Source organism: Caretta caretta, chromosome 2 (assembly GCF_965140235.1).
Source record: "Caretta caretta isolate rCarCar2 chromosome 2, rCarCar1.hap1, whole genome shotgun sequence".
Taxonomy (NCBI): Eukaryota; Metazoa; Chordata; order Testudines; family Cheloniidae; genus Caretta; species Caretta caretta.
In genome coordinates, this window is record NC_134207.1 from 113,144,409 (window position 1) to 113,162,312 (window position 17,904).

General features: G+C 42.9%; 1 protein-coding gene across 1 annotated transcript in view; it reads left to right on the top strand.

The window, feature by feature from the left end:
* Positions 1-17,904, top strand: part of CAP2 (cyclase associated actin cytoskeleton regulatory protein 2) — an 88,011-nt gene that overhangs the window by 38,440 nt on the left and 31,667 nt on the right. Inside the window, exon 4 of the mRNA XM_048839898.2 lies at positions 3,383-3,460. Coding sequence (XP_048695855.2) covers positions 3,383-3,460 — 78 coding nt within the window. The remainder of the gene's footprint in view (positions 1-3,382; positions 3,461-17,904) is intronic.

The window sequence follows — 17,904 nt, forward strand, 5'->3', positions numbered from 1 at the left end:
GTTATTTTCTGGTCTGGGAAGTAAATCCTTTCCTGCAGCCGTTTAAACAGACCAGAGTTCCTGAAGACGCAAGCGTCATGAACCTTTCCCGGCCATTCCACGCTGATGTTGGTGAAACGTCCCTTGTGATCCACCAGTGCTTGCAGCACCGTTGAAAAGTACCCCTTGTGGTGTATGTACTGGCTGCCCTGGTGGTCCGGTCCCAAGATAGGGATATGTGATCCATCTATAGCCCCACCACAGTTAGGGAATCCCATTGCAGCAAAGCCATCTAGTATGACCTGCACATTTCCCAGAGTCACTACCTTTGATAGCAGCAGCTCAGTGATTGCGTTGGCTACTTGCCTCACAGCAACCCCCTCAGTAGATTTGCCCACTCCAAATTGATTCCCGACTGACCGGTAGCTGTCTGGCGTTGCAAGCTTCCACAGGGCTATTGCCACTCGCTTGTGAACTGTGAGGGCTGCTCTCATCTTGGTATTCTTGTGCTTCAGGGCAGGAGAAAGTAAGTCACAAAGTTCCATGAAAGTGTCCTTACGCATGCGAAAGTTTCGGAGCCACTGGGAATCATTCCAGACCTGCAACACTATGTGGTCCCACCACTCTGTGCTTGTTTCCCAGGCCCAGAATCAGCATTCCACGGCATGAGCCTGCCCCATTAACACCATGATCTCCAAATTGTGGGGGAATGCAGTTTTAGAGAAAAGTGTGTTCATGTCCTCATCACCGCGCTGCCGTCACCTCCTCGCCTGGTTTTTCAGGTGCTGGTTCTGCATACACTGCACGATAATGCGCGAGGTGTTTACAATGGTCATAACTGCTGTGGTGAGCTGAATGGGCTCCATGCTTGCTGTGCTATGGCGTCTGCTCCTGCTTGGGCAATCCAGGGAAAAGGGCGCGAAACGATTGTTTGCCGTTGCTCTGGCGGAGGGAAGGGCGACTGACAACATGGCTTACAGGGTTGGCTTACAGGGAATTAAAATCAACAAAGGCGGTGGCTTTGCGAGAAACAGAATGGCCCCCTCAAGGATAGAACTCAAAACCTCAAGGATAGAACTCAAAACTGGGTTTAGCAGGCCGTTGATTTCACGGAGGGAGGGAGGAGAAAATGAATACAAAACAAATCTGGTCTATTTCTTGTTTTGATCCACTTCATCTATCTTTGTACATCTTGCTGGCAGCAGACTGTGCAGTGCAACCGCTAGCCATCGTCATCACCTGGGTGCTCGGCAGAAGACGGTGCAGTATGACTGCTGGCCATCGTCTTCTGCTGGCTGCAGATTAGAAGATAGTGCACTGCTGGTAGGACTGAATCGCCCTGAGACAAAACTTTAAAGGGAAATGACCTGGCTGAGTCACTCCCATGTTTGCCCAGGCGCCCCTGACCTCATCGAGGTCGGTTAAAAGAGCACCCTGGACTATGTTGACGACGGCTACAGTCATACTGCACTGTCTGCTGCCAAAAGGCAATAAACTGCTGCTGTGTAGCAGTGCAGTACCGTGTCTGCCAGCACCCAGGAGACATACGGTGACAGTTAGCTGAGCGGGCTCTATGCTTGCCGTGGTATGGCGTCTGCACAGATAACTCAAGAAAAAAGGCTCAAAACGATTGTCTGCCCTTGCTTTCACGGAGGGAGGGAGGGAGGGAAGGGGGGCCTGGCGATATGTACCCAGAACCACCCGCAACAATGTTTTAGCCCCATCAGGCACTGGGATTTCTACCCAGAATTCAAATGGGCGGCGGAGACTGAGGGAACTGTGGGATAGCTACCCACAGTGCAGCGCTCCAGAAGTCGACGGTTGCCTCGGTACTGTGGACACACTCCGCCGATTACATGCACTTAGAGCATTTGTGTGGGGACACACACAATCGACTGTATAAAAACGCTTTATACAAAACCGACTTCTATAAATTCGACCTAATTTCGTAGTGTAGACAAGGCCTAAGTATAAGAGAAGAGACATCAGATGTATGCAGACAGACCAACAGGAGAGTACAAGGAAACAGTGAGACAAGTATTAGTCAGCATTATACACAATGGTTTCAGCACACCAACAGCCTAGCTGTTGTCAAGCTTTTTGTAGGCTTGATGGTAAAGGAGAGTTTAAGGAGGGTTTTGAAGGTGGATAACGAAATAGCTTTGCGAATGTTTATGGGTGCTCCTCCCAAGCATGAGAGACAGCATAGGATGGGGTGGACAAACTATGGCCCGTGGGCCATGTCCAGCCTGTCAGACCTTTTAAACCAGCCCTTGAGTTCCCGCCGGGGAGCAGGATTGGGGGCTTCCCTGTTCCGCGTGTGCCATGACGCCGCGCAACTCCCGGAAGCAGCGGCATGTCCCCCCACCAGCTCCTACACGTAGGGGAAGCCCAGGGGCTCTGCACACTGCTCCCGCCCCAAGTGCTAGGTCTGCAGCTCCCATTGGCCGGGAACTGCGGCCAAACATGCCGCTGTTTCCAGGAGCTGCTTGAGGTAAGCGCTACCCAGAGCCTATACCCCGACCTCTTCCTGTGCCCCAACCCCCTGCCCCAGCCCTGATCCCCCTCCCGCCCTCTGAACTCCTTGGTCCCAGCCTGGAGCACCCTCCTGCATCCCAAACCCTTCATCCCCAGCCCAGAGCCGCAGCCGGAGCGCTCACCCCGCCCCCGAAGCCCCAGCCCAGAGCCCCCTCCCACATTCCAAACCCCTCAGCCCCAGCCCGGGGCCCCCTCCCCCACACCCCAACCCGGAGCCCCTTCCCCCACACCCCAACCTGGAGCCCCCTCCTGCATCCTGACTACTGATTTCTGCCCCCCACCCCAGAGCCCGCACCCCCAGCTGGAGCCCTCAGCCCTTTCTGCACCCCAACCCCCAATTTTGTGAGCATTCATGGCCTGCCATACAATTTCTATACCCAGATGTGGCCCTCAGGCCAAAAAATTTGCCCACCTCTGGCTAGGAGAAACCACAGATATGCTTGTTTGAACTGTATCCTCTACGCCTGAATTGGATTCTCCTGATCTGCAGTTGAATGAGGATTAGATGGTACATTCTAGCCCATGTCAAGTTTTGTGCTTGTTTGTGCATGTTCAAAAACACAGAGGACCCATTGCTACCAGTAGCTGAGCACCACCTGTAAGCTGCTGGACTCCCCTACCTCCATTGTCTTGTGGCCACTCTGTACTGCTGCAGGGAGTTAGACTAGAAGCAGAAAGAGAGAATTAAGTCATAACACTTGACTTGGCGGTACCAACTAGAAGAGTGAAGGCTGTAGGGGGGAACTAGGGCATAAAGAAGGAACAGAATAATTGTTAATGCTAAAAAGATGAGGTTAATGTTACTATTAACAATCATTTTCCTTCCAAGATTAAAGTTTAATTTGTTTTGCTCCTCTTCTTATAGGCAGAAATGGTACGTGCTGCTTTCCAAGCACAGAGAGCCTTCTTGTTGTTAGTGTCTCAATATCAAGAACCTCAAGAGGTAAGGAAATCAGTATAACATTTTGGGAGGCAACGTGTTAGAATGTCTGTGTATGTATAAATGGCAGTACTCAAGCTCTCATGCATTCACTGCTCTTTATTTAGAGGGAATATGTGATGGTGTGGTATAAATGCTGTACTGACATGAGTTTGGGATGGGCGCAGTACCAATGGCAAAGCTAGAAGTGGGTCATGTGGCTACTCTCAAATGAGCACTGATATAAACACACTATTATTTATGCTTTGTCACACATATGGCAGAACATTTAAAAAATATATTAGAGAGTTTTAGAACTTTTTTCCTAGGACGAATTGTTGCAGTCCTCTCTACCTGTAAAGCAAGGTACCTTAGTAGCTGAAAGTTCTATTGCACAGGGATCAGAGTAAGCCATAAAATCCCCCAAATGCCCTAAAACAGTTTTTCCATGCCTAAAAGTGTCACAATACTAACGGGACCTTCTGGGGCTGGAAGTGAGTGCTGTGTATCTCATTGGGAAGCCAGAAATCTCCTGTTTCCCATGGAATAAAACTTCCATTTCTAGTCCTGCAGGGACACTAGGTAACAGACTTGAAAGCCACAACACTTTTTATGTATAGAAACATTAGTATTGGCCCAGGGCTGACTCGTGCCCTGCCTGAGGCCCAGATTACACTAATTTTGGGAGGAAAATACTTCAAGGAGGTAGTATTACGAGGAGAAGAAGGAAACATTTCTCTGTCAGAATGATTATTTTTTTTAAAGGGGAGTTATTTGAATCCTTCTTCACAATTTGAAGCTAGGGCTTGGAGCAGCCCTGTGGAGCCTCTATTACAGATTCTGTAATACATTAGCTTTGATCTGTCTGTATCAAATATCCCGGTCTCTCCATGGGCCCACCCTCAAATCCTCCTTCATGGGGCATGCAGGGAATTAAGAGTCCCTGTGCATAGTCTGTCCATGGCCTGCATTTTTGTGTAGCTTCCTCATTTTTGTGTAGTTCTCCTTTTGAAGTTAAATGCTACTGTGGTGGGTTTCTTTGGAATTTCCTCCCCTACAAGGGCGTTACATTTAATTACATTATGGTTGCTGTTCCTGAGTGGTTCAGCCATATTCACCTATTGGACCAGATCCTGTGCGCCACTTAGGACGAAATCAAGAATTGCCTCTCCCCTTGTGGGTTCCAGGACTAGCTGCTCCAGGGAACAGTCATTAATGGCCTCCATTAATGACTAACTTCCATTTTAAGACACACAATGGTCAGCCAGGGAGATAAGTGTCTCCTATCCCTTGTCTGAACAGAAGCTGTTTATCACCGTCTCGTGACCTGTCTTACATACCTTAAGAATTCAGTTTTCAGTATATATGCACATTATCCCTTCCATATTATTTGTACATATATTTTGCAGTGATTGTGAGGAGCAGAGTGAGACAGGCTTTCAGTAGAGACCTTACATGACATTCTTTGGCACATTATTATCCATATAACTGATTCAGGAGAGCCCTGTAAAACTCTATGAACCCCCTTTGCCCTCTGCCAATTGACATCAAGAGGTTCCTGGGTCACGATAAATTAAGCACTAGGTGTGCAGTATTGCCACACCCAAAAATAGGGAGTCAGGCCTGCCCAGAAGTTCATGATTGGTTTTAAAAAAGAACGCATTTTGGGGTTCTTTTTGTTTGTCTTCTTGTTTCTAAGCTTTTGGCAGAATTGAATCACATTTTCAGGCTTTTCTCAGCAACCATGAGGGCTAGAAACTTTCAATTAAAAAAAAAAAAAGTAAACTAAGATTCTCATGTAAATCACTGCTTTCCAGGAGGTGGGGCTTTAAGAAACACACTACATATTGCAGAACTTGCAATAAAATCACAAAACTTGGCAACTTGGGGCATAATTTTACTTGCGCTTTGGCTGGTATGACAATTTTGTTTACCTTGTTAGGACTTACAGCAGGGATCTCAAACTCAGATCACCACGAGGGCCACATGAGAACTAGTACATTGGCCTGAGGGCCGCACCACTGACACCTTTTAATATAAAGATACAAAAGCCCCCGCCTCTGCCCCCAGCCCCAGCCCCACCCCCATTCCACCCCTTCCATGAGTTCCTGCCCAGCCTCTTCCCACCCCTTCCCCGCTCCCATTCCAACCCCTTCCCTAAAGTCCCCTCCCCAACTCCGCCCCCTCCCTGCCCCTATTCCAACCCCTTCCCCAAATCCCTGCCCCTGTCTGCCCTTCTCCGCCTCCTCCCCTGAGCATGCGGCTCCCTGCCCCCCCCTCCTGAAAAGTGCTAAGCACCACCAAAGAGCTGTTTGGCGGCAGGAAGCACCTGGAGGTAGGCAGAGGAGCGGGGACGTGGCATGCTGGGGGGGTGGCGGGGGTGGGGAGCTTGGGGCCACAGGAAATAACTCCGGTGGCGGGGGGTGGGGGAGCTTGGCGGGCCGCAGCAAATAACCCCACAGGCCTCGTGTTTGAGACCCCTGACTTAGAGGATCAAGGCTGGAATGTTATAGCTATAGACAGAGGTCCACATAGTCATAGTGTGTAGGTGAACACTATTGGAAAGTTAAAAATGTCATAAGGTTTATTTTCCGATTGCTTGTGAGTGAGACCAAGCCAAGTGCATTTGTTCCTTTTAATATCAAGAGCATTAGGCAGCATTGCTGATACACACATTTATTTTGGTGGGCCTCCATAAAAAAGGATATTGCTGCTCATTCTAACTTTTTTTCAGACCCAGTTCTTTGCATAGCTTTACACTCAGCTATTCTGTGGGCAGACCCGAATGCTGCAGATGGCTACTTATTCCGTGCAAAATGTAGTTTGCATGGCAGCAGCTTGAATAGTATTTTCCATTGCAGAGCGTGCAGTTCCAGGTACCACTCTGTCTTTTCACACCTACATGTCAGTAGTAGAAAAAAAAGCCTGTGTTACTAATTCCACACAGATTAATGAGTTTGCAGATTATTTTCTGCACCACATATGAAAATTGGTGAGCATAGAATATCCCAAGAGAGGGAAGGAAGGGGAGACCCCCCCCATGACTATATCAATGTGATGTAATCTGGGTCTGCTTGTATTTATAGCCTAAAGCTACAAAGTCAGTGTGGAATCCAAACAGGAAAGCTAATCATTAGTGTATCGGAATGCACAGGGCAGAGAAAAGCAAATGAAGATAACAGCATATCTGTAAATGCAAGAGAAAAGGGAGTAATTCTGTCATTCAGCTGTCTAGACTGTTTGCTTTAGTAATGTAAAGCTGTGAATGAGCCAGTGAGTTGCAATTATGGCATAGTAGCTTTGTAGATATTCAGAGACAGCGGTGTGGAGACTGAGAGGATTTACTGACTTCCTGTGGTGTTGGGATGTCGCACATGGTGACTTTTTAAGAAAAAAAACTAAAGAGAGAAAACCCTGAAAAAACAAATTAGCTCAGCTGTCTTTGCTAAAGAAACTAATGAATTAGGCAATCAGCATTAGAAAGATGGCTGTTGAGGTAATAATATTATAACTTTGAGGTCAGAAAATAGAAATACATAATTTGTAGAAGTCAGGATTTTTTTCTCTTCTCCTTTTATTCAAATGCTGAGGTGACTAATTAATTTAGTTCTTTAATATCTGTAGTCAGTGAGTTACTATCAAATGCTCTTCCATTTAGCTAAAACTCATTTAGCTTGGTTTTGTTCAGATTTGTTTCTTATTATTAGCTTCTACATTTTTTCATCTTGGAGCTTGTGGTGAACAGCATTTATCATCTGTATATGTGAAAATAACTGTTCCAGATGGCATACCAATCCTGCATCAACTGCAATAAATTACTTAGCAGAGTGCATGTTCTCCTTACTTTTTATGGTCATGTTCTATATTTGTAGGTTCAGTGGAAAAGATCACATGACAAAACTATCATTTGATATTAATGTTTGTGTCCCAACTAGTGGCTGCTGGATACAAACTAATTCTACAATTCTTACATTCATCCACTTATTGGAAGTAATTTTCTGATGCTACATTTTAAAATGTTAAAAATGTAAACCTATCTACCATAAATTATTTATACATGGGATTGGAAAGGGGTGAAGAGAGAGCCAAAGAGGTGTAAGTGTGTTGTGTTCTGTGAGAAATTATTTTAAAAGGCATTTTAATTTATATGCTTTTTGAGCTGTTCAAAAAATTAAAATATCAAAACATTGTGAAACAGTTTTGAACTGAATTTCCTATTCCACATATTCTATTCCAAATCTAATTCTGAATCAAACAGAATATTATTTTGTGGCATTTTTAAAGTTATTTGTTTCCTTGAGTAACTATCTTTTTAACAATATAAGTTTTTACTTGTGATCTTCAAAAAATGCATTCTTGTTCCAGAATAGTACCATTCAAAGTCATAGGAGTAAATATTCTATGAATGATAAATTTTATGCCACTGCTTCTTCAGTAACTGTTTCTTTTCACTTCAAGAGTTTAAATATCTTAAAAAACTGCTTTGTCAGTTTGATCTTCTATTTGTACCACTGTTCCCACAAAGGGGATCATTAATAAGATAAGTTTCCCCATGAATTATTATAAGTATAAGCAGTATCAGCTTTAGATCTGTGCCAAACACATTGCTGCAGATGGTACTGGACTGAAATGTTGTAGCCCAGTTTATCAGGAACCTCTCATATTAAAGTTTATTCCTCAGATATGTTGTGGGAGACAGAGGGGCTTTTTTCATGATGTAATAATGCACATCTTGCCATTAAGTCAATTCATTTAAAATTACACCACAGCACTTCTGAGGTAAAGCCCTTTACATTCAAAAATTTAGTGTCCATACAAATAGGCACAGCTAGAAATGTAAGAAACTGATCATAAGAGATTATCACAACCAAATTCAGATGACAGATGCAGTTCAGACTATAAATGGTGCGTATGTCTGCCAATCCCCAGCTGGTCTGATATTAACATTCTGTAGACAAACATTCCGGATAAATACCTGCCTTTAATGTGCAAATGCTATAACCAATTTGAGGGTGGGGAATGGGAAGGGCTCACCTAGAAAAAAATAAATCACAATAACCTGTCCTCAAAATCCCACAAAAACTAGGGAAGATAGAGTGGAAGTTAGAGTGTAGGAGCAAAACCTGAGGTTTTAAATGGCCCTTTACTCAGACATGACTTTCGTTAAAGTCAGTGGGAATTTGCCTGAGTAGAGACTGAGTAAATACATCGAAATTTAATCTATAGAAATTAGAGATGAATGTTTTCAACCAGTTCGTTCCTGCAAGTGCAGGATTGTTTGCAGCATCATATTCTTAAGTTTTTTTCCAGTCTGTTTTGTCCAGACTGAAAAGAAGTTGAGCACCATTCAGATGAAGCTAGCATCTCAGAAACGTTCAAAAACATCAAATGGTCCAAATTCAAGTCAATTGAAGAAACCCATCTTCCAACTAAACAGGTCCCACTCTCTTGGACAGTCACCCAACGTTCTCTAAGGTGGTGTGGTCATTTGCTCCTAATATCCACCAGCTTCCCCTGAGAGAATTATTTTCAATTTTATCTAATGAAAGCAGGATAGAAAAGACCCCTCGGAAGACCTAAAACATAATAGCTGGATAGTCTCAACAGAAACCTGTTGGTCATCGGCATCTAATCCAGTAACCCGCCAGATTTGGTTCAGGACAGAACATCGTGGAGGCAGCATGGGAACTATCCTATTTTTAAATTACCCCAGTGATAGGATGGCCACTGCATCTCATGAGAGACTATTGCCTCAAGTAGGAGATTTTTCCTATTACTTATGTAGAATTTCTCTTTGTTGATTGTCATTCCATTATTGATTGCTCCTAGATATACCACCCATGGACCACCTATTTTCTAAATACATCCCTTCCTCTTCAGTCATTGCTCAGCCAAACTAAACATTTTAGGTCAAGATCTGCTGTCATTTTACTCATTTGGTTGACTTCAGCAAGGCTGCACCTTTGTAACTAGAAGTAGAATTTGGTCCAATTATTTTTTCTTCTTTCTTAAATCTTTCTAGGCCCTCAGGGCACAATCTGGTAAAAAGTGTGGAGGTTGAAGTGAATGAGAGTTGAGAGTGCTGCGCCCCTAATAAGAGGCACTCAGCACCTTGCATCATTAGGCCCTTATTCCCCCTTCCACCCAGGTTCTCTGCATTCCTTCCTGATTGTCAGTATGTTTCAGGTATGAATAAGCCTAGAACTGTGTGATGCCTGTGGTCTCATTAATGCCATATAAAGAGGGTCCACAGGCAGCATACAGTTCCCAGCTCCTTCATGTGATGCCTTTTGTATATGCAGCCCAAAACTGCATGGGCTCTTTTTTTTGTTCAGCATTGCACACTTACATCCAGTTGTCCACCACCATCCTTGGTTGTTTTTTTGGTAAGTATTATTGTTTTCCAAATAGCTACCTGCCATTGGTTGTGTATTGCTCACTTTTTTTCCTCCAGATGCACTTTACCAGCTTCAGACTAATTTTATTTCCTGCCCACATAGCTCACCTCTCTAGATCCCCTTGTATGGTTTCTCTTTCCTCATTGGTGTCTGCAAAACCTCCCAAGTTAATGTCTTCTGCAGCTTGATGGTCTGAAGTGTTCGAGACACAGCCCTGCAGGCAGGGCACTTAGCCTCGGGAAGGCATAATGCCACCTGGAGCTCCAGAGAGTACAGGAAGGCTGTGGTTGTTGTGGTACCATTGAGGAAGTCCATTCTCTGTACCCTACCAGCTCTTCTGGCCAGTGCAGAAGGGAGGTGAGGCTACGGTTCTGCTTCTTCACACCCTTTTGAGGGGCAGACACCACCAGCATCGCTAGCCTCTCACAGACTTTGCACTTCTCAGTGTGAGCACTGTCATCGTGTACACATGCAGGGGCCAGACACAAGTAAGAGGGAGGCTCCTTCCACCTTTGACCCCCAGCACATCCGTGCAGGGGCTGAGCACCATTTTACCGTTTTAACAGATATGCTATTCATTGCCTCTCGAGGCTCATGAATGAAACAGTAAATGCCTTTGGACACAACACTAATAATCCCTGTGGCTCCTTATTGGATAGCTGCCTGAAACATTTCCTTTTGGCATTTATCCTTTCTCCATAATCCTTCAGCCAGTTTTCAGTCCCTGCAGAAATGCTCATACTCAAGCCCTTGAGCTATATAAGGTTACATTAAACCATTTTGATGTAAGTATTCTGGTAAGAGTCCCTAATCCACTAGGGACCATGCTCTTCATTTTTTGCACACCCAAAACTGAAGTAGCTCACTCCCTTGGCCAGCAGGTCCACCCACTTCCCAGCACTTTTGGTCTGCACTCACCCCCGCTACATCTTCTGGCAGGAGAGACAACATGGTGATTGGGCACTGCTGCAGTCTCCATCTCTGGCAAATATGCTACCACTAGTGACCTGCGACCGGGGTTTTTGCCATCATAAACACAGGGTGAATCCGGTGAGTGGATTTTAACAGTGGCAGTGTTTAGAGAAGAATTATTGTCCTTCTTAAAGCTGTTGGAGTGGTACTACAGCATGTGATTGCTTTTTAAAACCCGAGTAGCTTATATAGCTAGTCAGCTCAGTCTTCCTGCGCACTTCTGTGTTTTCAGTTAGTGCACATGCCCTCCTACCGCCATTCTCTGTCGTGAAATTTGCTTCAGTGTATTGCTAGAACATACAGAGTAGGGCAAACTATGTAACAAACAGAACCCAGGAGTACCTCGAGCAGCACAAATTAGGAGCAAATCTGGTCTTGCCTGGGTAGCAACCCATAGTTAGGAGTGGAATCTGTTCAGTTTGGCTGGGGCAGCAGAACACCTAGGTGGGTCTGCACAGTTTGTCTGACCTTAGGAGTGGCTCTTTGTTGGACGTACAGTGTGCTGCCTGGCCAGAATGACCGCAGAAGGTAACGCAGTGTGCAGTAGCAGGCAATTCTAATTATAAAAATTGTCAGACTGACTCCAGGCTCCCAGAATAAATATATTGGGCCTGATTCTCTGTTCGTATAACTTGGCACAGCTTCACTGAAATTTACACCAGCCCCAGGTTTCTTCACTGATTAGGAAACTATTTATCTTTCATGTTCCTGGCTGTTTGCTTTCCTAACGTTTTATGCATAAAAATAAAAACCACAAGTGACAAAAATAGTAATTTGTCAGTTTTGACAGAACACCAATTAGTTGTTAGGTTGGGCATTGCTGTGGTTTTTAAGAGAAATACATCAAATGCCATTTAAGTGACTGCTGAATCACATGCATCTGTCAATAGACAACTGACTTGGTAAGGCCAGGAATTTTCCCTCACACTTGTCGCACCTTGTTAAGGCCCAGGTCCTGCACTAATAAAGTCAATCGGAGCTTTGCCATTGACTTCTGTGAATGCAGGAACAAGCCCTAAATGTACAATTGAGTTGGAGACTCATTTAATTTAAGAGAAATCAGAAAATTCACTTATGTATGGAGGGTCTGCACAAGGCCCCCTGCATGGAAATATTGCTGTAGCCCTCCCTGGGGGAGGTGTGAGTGGATTGGTCACACAGAGGGATCCCTGAAGACAGATCTCTGTACTGATCCCGAATAAGCTGGTGTGGTGAAGGCCTATGGACCCAGGGTGGGGGAAGTTCAACTGAAGCTGCAGCTGCATATATTTAGCAAAAAGAAAAGGAGTACTTGTGGCACCTTAGAGACTAACCAATTTATTTGAGCATAAGCTTTCGTGAGCTGTAGCTTATGCTCAAATAAATTGGTTAGTCTCTAAGGTGCCACAAGTACTCCTTTTATTTTTGCGAATACAGACTAACACGGCTGTTACTCTGAAAGCTGTCATATATTTAGCAGTAACCCACTTGCTCCCCAGTGCACAGGGGCAGCGGATGCTATTCTGGCCCAGAGGCTGAAGTAGCAGATGCAGAGGGGCTGCAATTTCTTCCCACTCAAACCTCACACAAGACAAAGCTCCTTTGTGCAAGGGGGGTGAATCATCTCATCCCATGGAGGAAGAGGAGGAGTGTGCAAAGGGAACTGTCCGGCAGCTGCCTTTGAAAGCTGGATACATTTTTGCTAGGAAATAAACAAACAGAAAATTGTAACCAAGGGATTGTAATCAAGGGATCCAGATATTTCCCAAACAGCAAGCCCTGGAGGTTCAAGGCTGTTTAGCAGCTTGTTTTGGGTTTATTTAGATTCAGCTCTGAAAATCATTCCTCAGCCTAACACAAGCACCACCTCAGTTGAGTTCAGATTAGTAATAAAATAGAAAAATTATTCCATCACACTGCTGACATTCTTGAATGTCAAAAACAAAACAACCTTTCATTCCTTCCGTATGCATAATAAAAGAAGGGTTCAAGTCCAATAAAAAAAATGCTCTTTACAGATTGCCTTTAAAAGAAACACAAACATTTGAAAGTGTGGAAAAGCACAGTTAATGCACCCAAACTCTGCAAACTCTGTAGTTATGCCAGAAACTCTTAGATGATTTTATCCATCCATAACAGAGTTTCATCTCATCAGCGATAACAAACTACAATGCCTTTTTCTTTAATACACAGAGATATCACTAACTCTGGCCTACCTTATGGCCATACACAATTCACAGTAAAAGATATGCTGTACTGCTTGGTGGAGGTGCAGGGAATTATTCTAACTTGGAATCCAAGATGGGAAGGATCTAGGATGACCAGATAGCTGTGGGGATGCAGCATCTCAGGTTACAACTCATCAGATGCTAATCCAGTCACTGTGTAGCTCCAGCATTGTTTCACAGTGCGACCACTCTCTGCTCTCACTCGAACTCGGGTAACCTGGATGCTGTAACTGGAATGTACTAACCCAAACTAACTGCTGCAGTGTGGACAAGGTTGGAGAGAACTCAGGGTATGTCTACACAGCAGCTGGAGGGTGCTTCCAAACACTGCTGGAGCTAGTGTGCTAAAAAAAATAGCAGTGTCACATAGCATCATGGGCAGTGGCTTTGACTAGCTACCTGAATACAGTCACACCCAACCTCCAGGGTATATAGTTGGGTGGCTAGCCTGAGCCACCTCCTGGGCTACCCTTGGCTATGCGGTTATTTTTAGCGTGCTAGCTCAAGCAGAGCTAGCGCGTGTCTGTTGATTCAGGATGGGGAACACCTTCCCAGTTGCTGGGTAGATATACCGGAAGTGTTGTCAACCCCAAGCTTTTTTTTTTTGTTTTTTGTTTTAAATTAGTCAAGCCCCAAAACACTATGAGATTGGCTTAAAGTCATGAGACTAAAAATAATACGTTGGCTTCTTTTTATTTGCCTTGTGGTTTGTGAACCTTTAGGATTCACATTTTCAAGCTTTGCTCCACAACTACTAATAAGGGTAAGAGATTCTTGTCTGGCATTACTAATTATTATAAAGGCCGAAAGGTAAGACAGAAGCTAAGAATTATATTTGATATTTTTCAGTTGTACTATTCTGCATTTTTTAAATTTCAGTAAAATGATGTTATAATAGGAATGGATCTAGAGTTTAAATACCAAGAGTCCTAAATTACTGTACCTTGAACAACTGTGCTGTTTTACATGACAAGAAATTTCATGTAGCACATGCAGAAGACAGAACGAGGAGTAATGGTCTCAAGTTACAGTGGGGGAGGTTTAGATTGGATATTAGGAAAAACTTTTTCACTAAGAGGGTAGTGAAACACTGGAATGCGTTACCTAGGGAGGTGGTAGAATCTCCTTCCTTAGAGGTTTTTAAGGTCAGGCTTGACAAAGCCCTGGCTGGGATGATTTAACTGGGAATTGGTCCTGCTTTGAGCAGGGGGTTGGACTAGATGACCTTCTGGGGTCCCTTCCAACCCTTATATTCTATGATTCTAAGACATGTTGAAGATTTTTTCCAACTAAATTGGTCAGATTCATCTCTTTGAATTGATTTTTTTTTTGTTAGAGATACAGCATAGAGATTCACTTTATCGCAATGAATATTAAATCAGCTGGTAGCTAATAAAGAGAAAATTCTTTTAGAATCCTGAGCAGAGCAGATCCATATTGCTCCTATTGTAGAGCCAAATCAAGAGCTATTACTGCCAGAAGTAAGAGTATTTTATTAATTAATTCCCCCGCACCACATAGTCAAATGCACTGTATTTCATTCGTCTAATGGTACATTTCAATCATTTTAAGAAGTTCGGATGCTTAGGGCTGGATTGTGACAGACCCTTGCCCAAGTGCATGAGTAACAAGAAGCTACACACACACACTTACTGTGAGGATGAATCTAGCTGCTATATGAATCCAAATTCTGCTCCTTTCAGTTTCTCTAGCACTTAATATTTCATCTTTAAAAGCCCTGCGATGGGCTTAAATAACTTAATAGAAAATGTAAAATGGACTACATTTTTAGAAATATTTAATATGTAGTGCAGCAAAAGAAAATATATATCTCCCTACATTCAAAGCAACAGAAAACTCTAACACACGTAAGATGAATGGGCATAATCTTGTACTGAAGTCATGGGAGCTTTTCTGTTGACCTTAATGAAAGCAGGATTGGGTCCCCTGCCCGCAGTAATAATACTACTTACCTCTTATTTAGGGCTTTTTATCCTTGGCTCTCAAAGCATTTTACAAATGAAGGTAAGTATCATCAGCCCCAATTGACATATAAGGAACTGAGGCATAGAGAACTGAAGTGATTTTCCAGAAGTCACACAATAAGTCAGCGGCAGAGCCTGGAAGAGAACTGAGGTTTCCTGATTACCAAGCCTGTGCCCTATCCCCACGACCATGCTGCCTCGATATGCAAGGCCTTTCTGGAGCTACATGTTCTGTTCCGGACATTCTCTTGGGCTGTTTGGATCTGGACCATGAAGGTTTATGATGAGCTAGAGACTGTAAACATTCCTTAGACTCTAGGAGCAAATTAGCACAACACAAAAGCAGGGCTAATACTTTATTTAATTTCATTTTTGCTAATCACTGTTGTACTCCGATTCCTGAGTGTTGTATGAAAAAATAAAAACTGTAAACAAGAACTTTTCCAAACTTGATAATATTATGGTCACAAAACCAATTTTTAAGAGATCGCAGGGTCTTTTCAGACTTAATGACTTGTAGTTGGGGAGCCAGAGATAAACAAGAATCCTTTCTGATCCAGTTAATATTGTAAATATCATATTTTTGCCCTTTGTGGAGGCAGGCCAGATATCACCAACTTTTCAGATGCACTGGTCTTTCTCAATGTGACAATAATAAGGTTCGAGACTGACTCCTTTAAAATTTTTTAACCCCTGATTTTTCCCCTGTTGCTGGGAAAGCCTTTTGACCATATGTTGATTTATGGTAACTTTGACACATTTATTTTAAGTAGGGGGAATATTTTAAGAAGCTTACGTCATGCGAAATGGCTTGAAACACATGTTAAAGGGGAGGGAAATAAACAAGCAAAGCTTACTGCTGTGTGTTATTTTTTAAAGCCATCAGAAGTCATCAGATATTGTTGCTCAATCAGAAGTCATGAGATATTTTAAATGGCAAGGCAGGAAGAAGGTCATCCTGTAAAGGTATTCCTTAGCTGATCTGGGGAACATTTGAACTTCTCTTTGTTACAACTCTCTCCCAGCACGGAAAAGAAAATTGTGTAGCTCTCAAAAGGCCATTTAGGAGCTTTCACCTTTTCCACTAATCCCACTATTGGATACATCTTTTGCAAATGAAGCCACTTACAATCAATCTTTCTTTGCTGACTGGAAAGTCTTTCTGATCATTAATCTCTGTTACACTACCTACCTATTTTAGGAATTGTATAGCATCCATCACTGCAGTATTTAAGCACTCTGATATACCAGTTTCTTACTACAGAATGGACCTGCACCTTGACTGGGCAGGTAATTGTACAATAATGGTAATTTTATTATGTGAATGGTAATGCTGGTCCTCAGAGTATTCTGAAAAATGAATTTTCTTCGGTAAACAGTTAAGTCAGTCAAACAGTTACACTCTTAGGAAAAGTGAAAAGAAATATCTGTCTCAGACAACTTTGTCCATAAATACTAGTGGCCAACTTCTCCCCTCGGTTATATTTCAGGAAAGAGCGTGGGCACTGGGGAATGTTGTTCTCTCAAGTCGGTTACGTGTCAGTGTGTGGCATGGGTTAGGTGACTGAACTTTTAAAATAAAAAACTGAGCCATTTTTGTGGCAATATATTTTAGGGTCGCAAGATAGTTTATATTACAGATAAGAAGATGCTGACAGATTCTCACTCTGCAGCAACATGTGTCTATTACTGAATGTGGTAAATTTTCCACCAGCTTAGTGTTTTGAATGAGTTTATCTGATACACTGGACAAGTGTGATTAATATTCACGTTGAATAAAAGAATAGCTTAGATGCCATCTATGCTCATCCAGCTTTTCTCTTCATTCCAAACGCTATTCAATCGCACTGAGTACTCATTCTATTGGACTGTTTGTTGCTGGTAAACACAGAGCAAATTCTACTTGGTATAGCAATACATCAAAACAAATATTTTGTACTTCTAAAAAACAAAATCAGACATAAAATACATTTTGATAAATAAAATGAAAACCCAGGGCATTGCAAGTGTCCTAAAGAAGTTTCTGGAATATCGTATGAAAAAACTAATTGTCACAGTAACTCCAAAATGTATAATCATTTTAGGAGTGGGGTCCTGTGACCCAAGAATCTCATAATGCCAGTTGATAAGTTTATGGGCATATCCTGATTCTAGTATGTACATTTTGCTTCTTCAAAGAATGTCATGTGAGGTCTCAAGTTAAAGCCAGTGTCACACTGGTCATTACTATCCTAGTGAAATGTATGAAGAAGTTATGTATATACACACACACTGAAAATATGTTTTTTAAGTCTGTATCAAGATGTTTGTCACCAGCAAAGGTGAAAAACAGGTTTTCCTCCAAACGGGAGGTAAGAAATGTGTGTGTCTCTGTGTCAGGATGTAAATTAAGCATTGTAAACTAACACAATGGCTGCCCATTTACATATGAAGTCAAATATTAATGAAGAGATGTGAAGCAAACAGGGAAAGGTCACACAGGAAAAAAGACAATCTATGGGAGGTTATCCTGTCTGTGAGTAAAGACCATGAACTTTGCTGATATATCTAGAAGACAAAGAAGATACCGCTTCATCTTGTACCTAGGAAGTAAATGGACGATGTGTTTATATTCATGAAAATGGGATCTCAGCCAGCCTTGGTTGAAAGTGTTGAAAATCTTTAGAAAGGAGGTTAATCTGTCTCTAGAAAGTGTGTTATGATATTGTTTCATATGTAACCATGTTTCCAGTATCCTTACTCACTATCTCCTGAATATCTACTATTTGATAATAAACTTATTCTTGTTTTCACTATAAATATATCTCAGTGCACTGATGTTAAGCAAAGTGCGGGTCTTGAGCTGAATCTTACAAGCTGGTGTATGCCTTATGTGTACATTTGTTTTCTCTGTGTGTGTTTTCTGA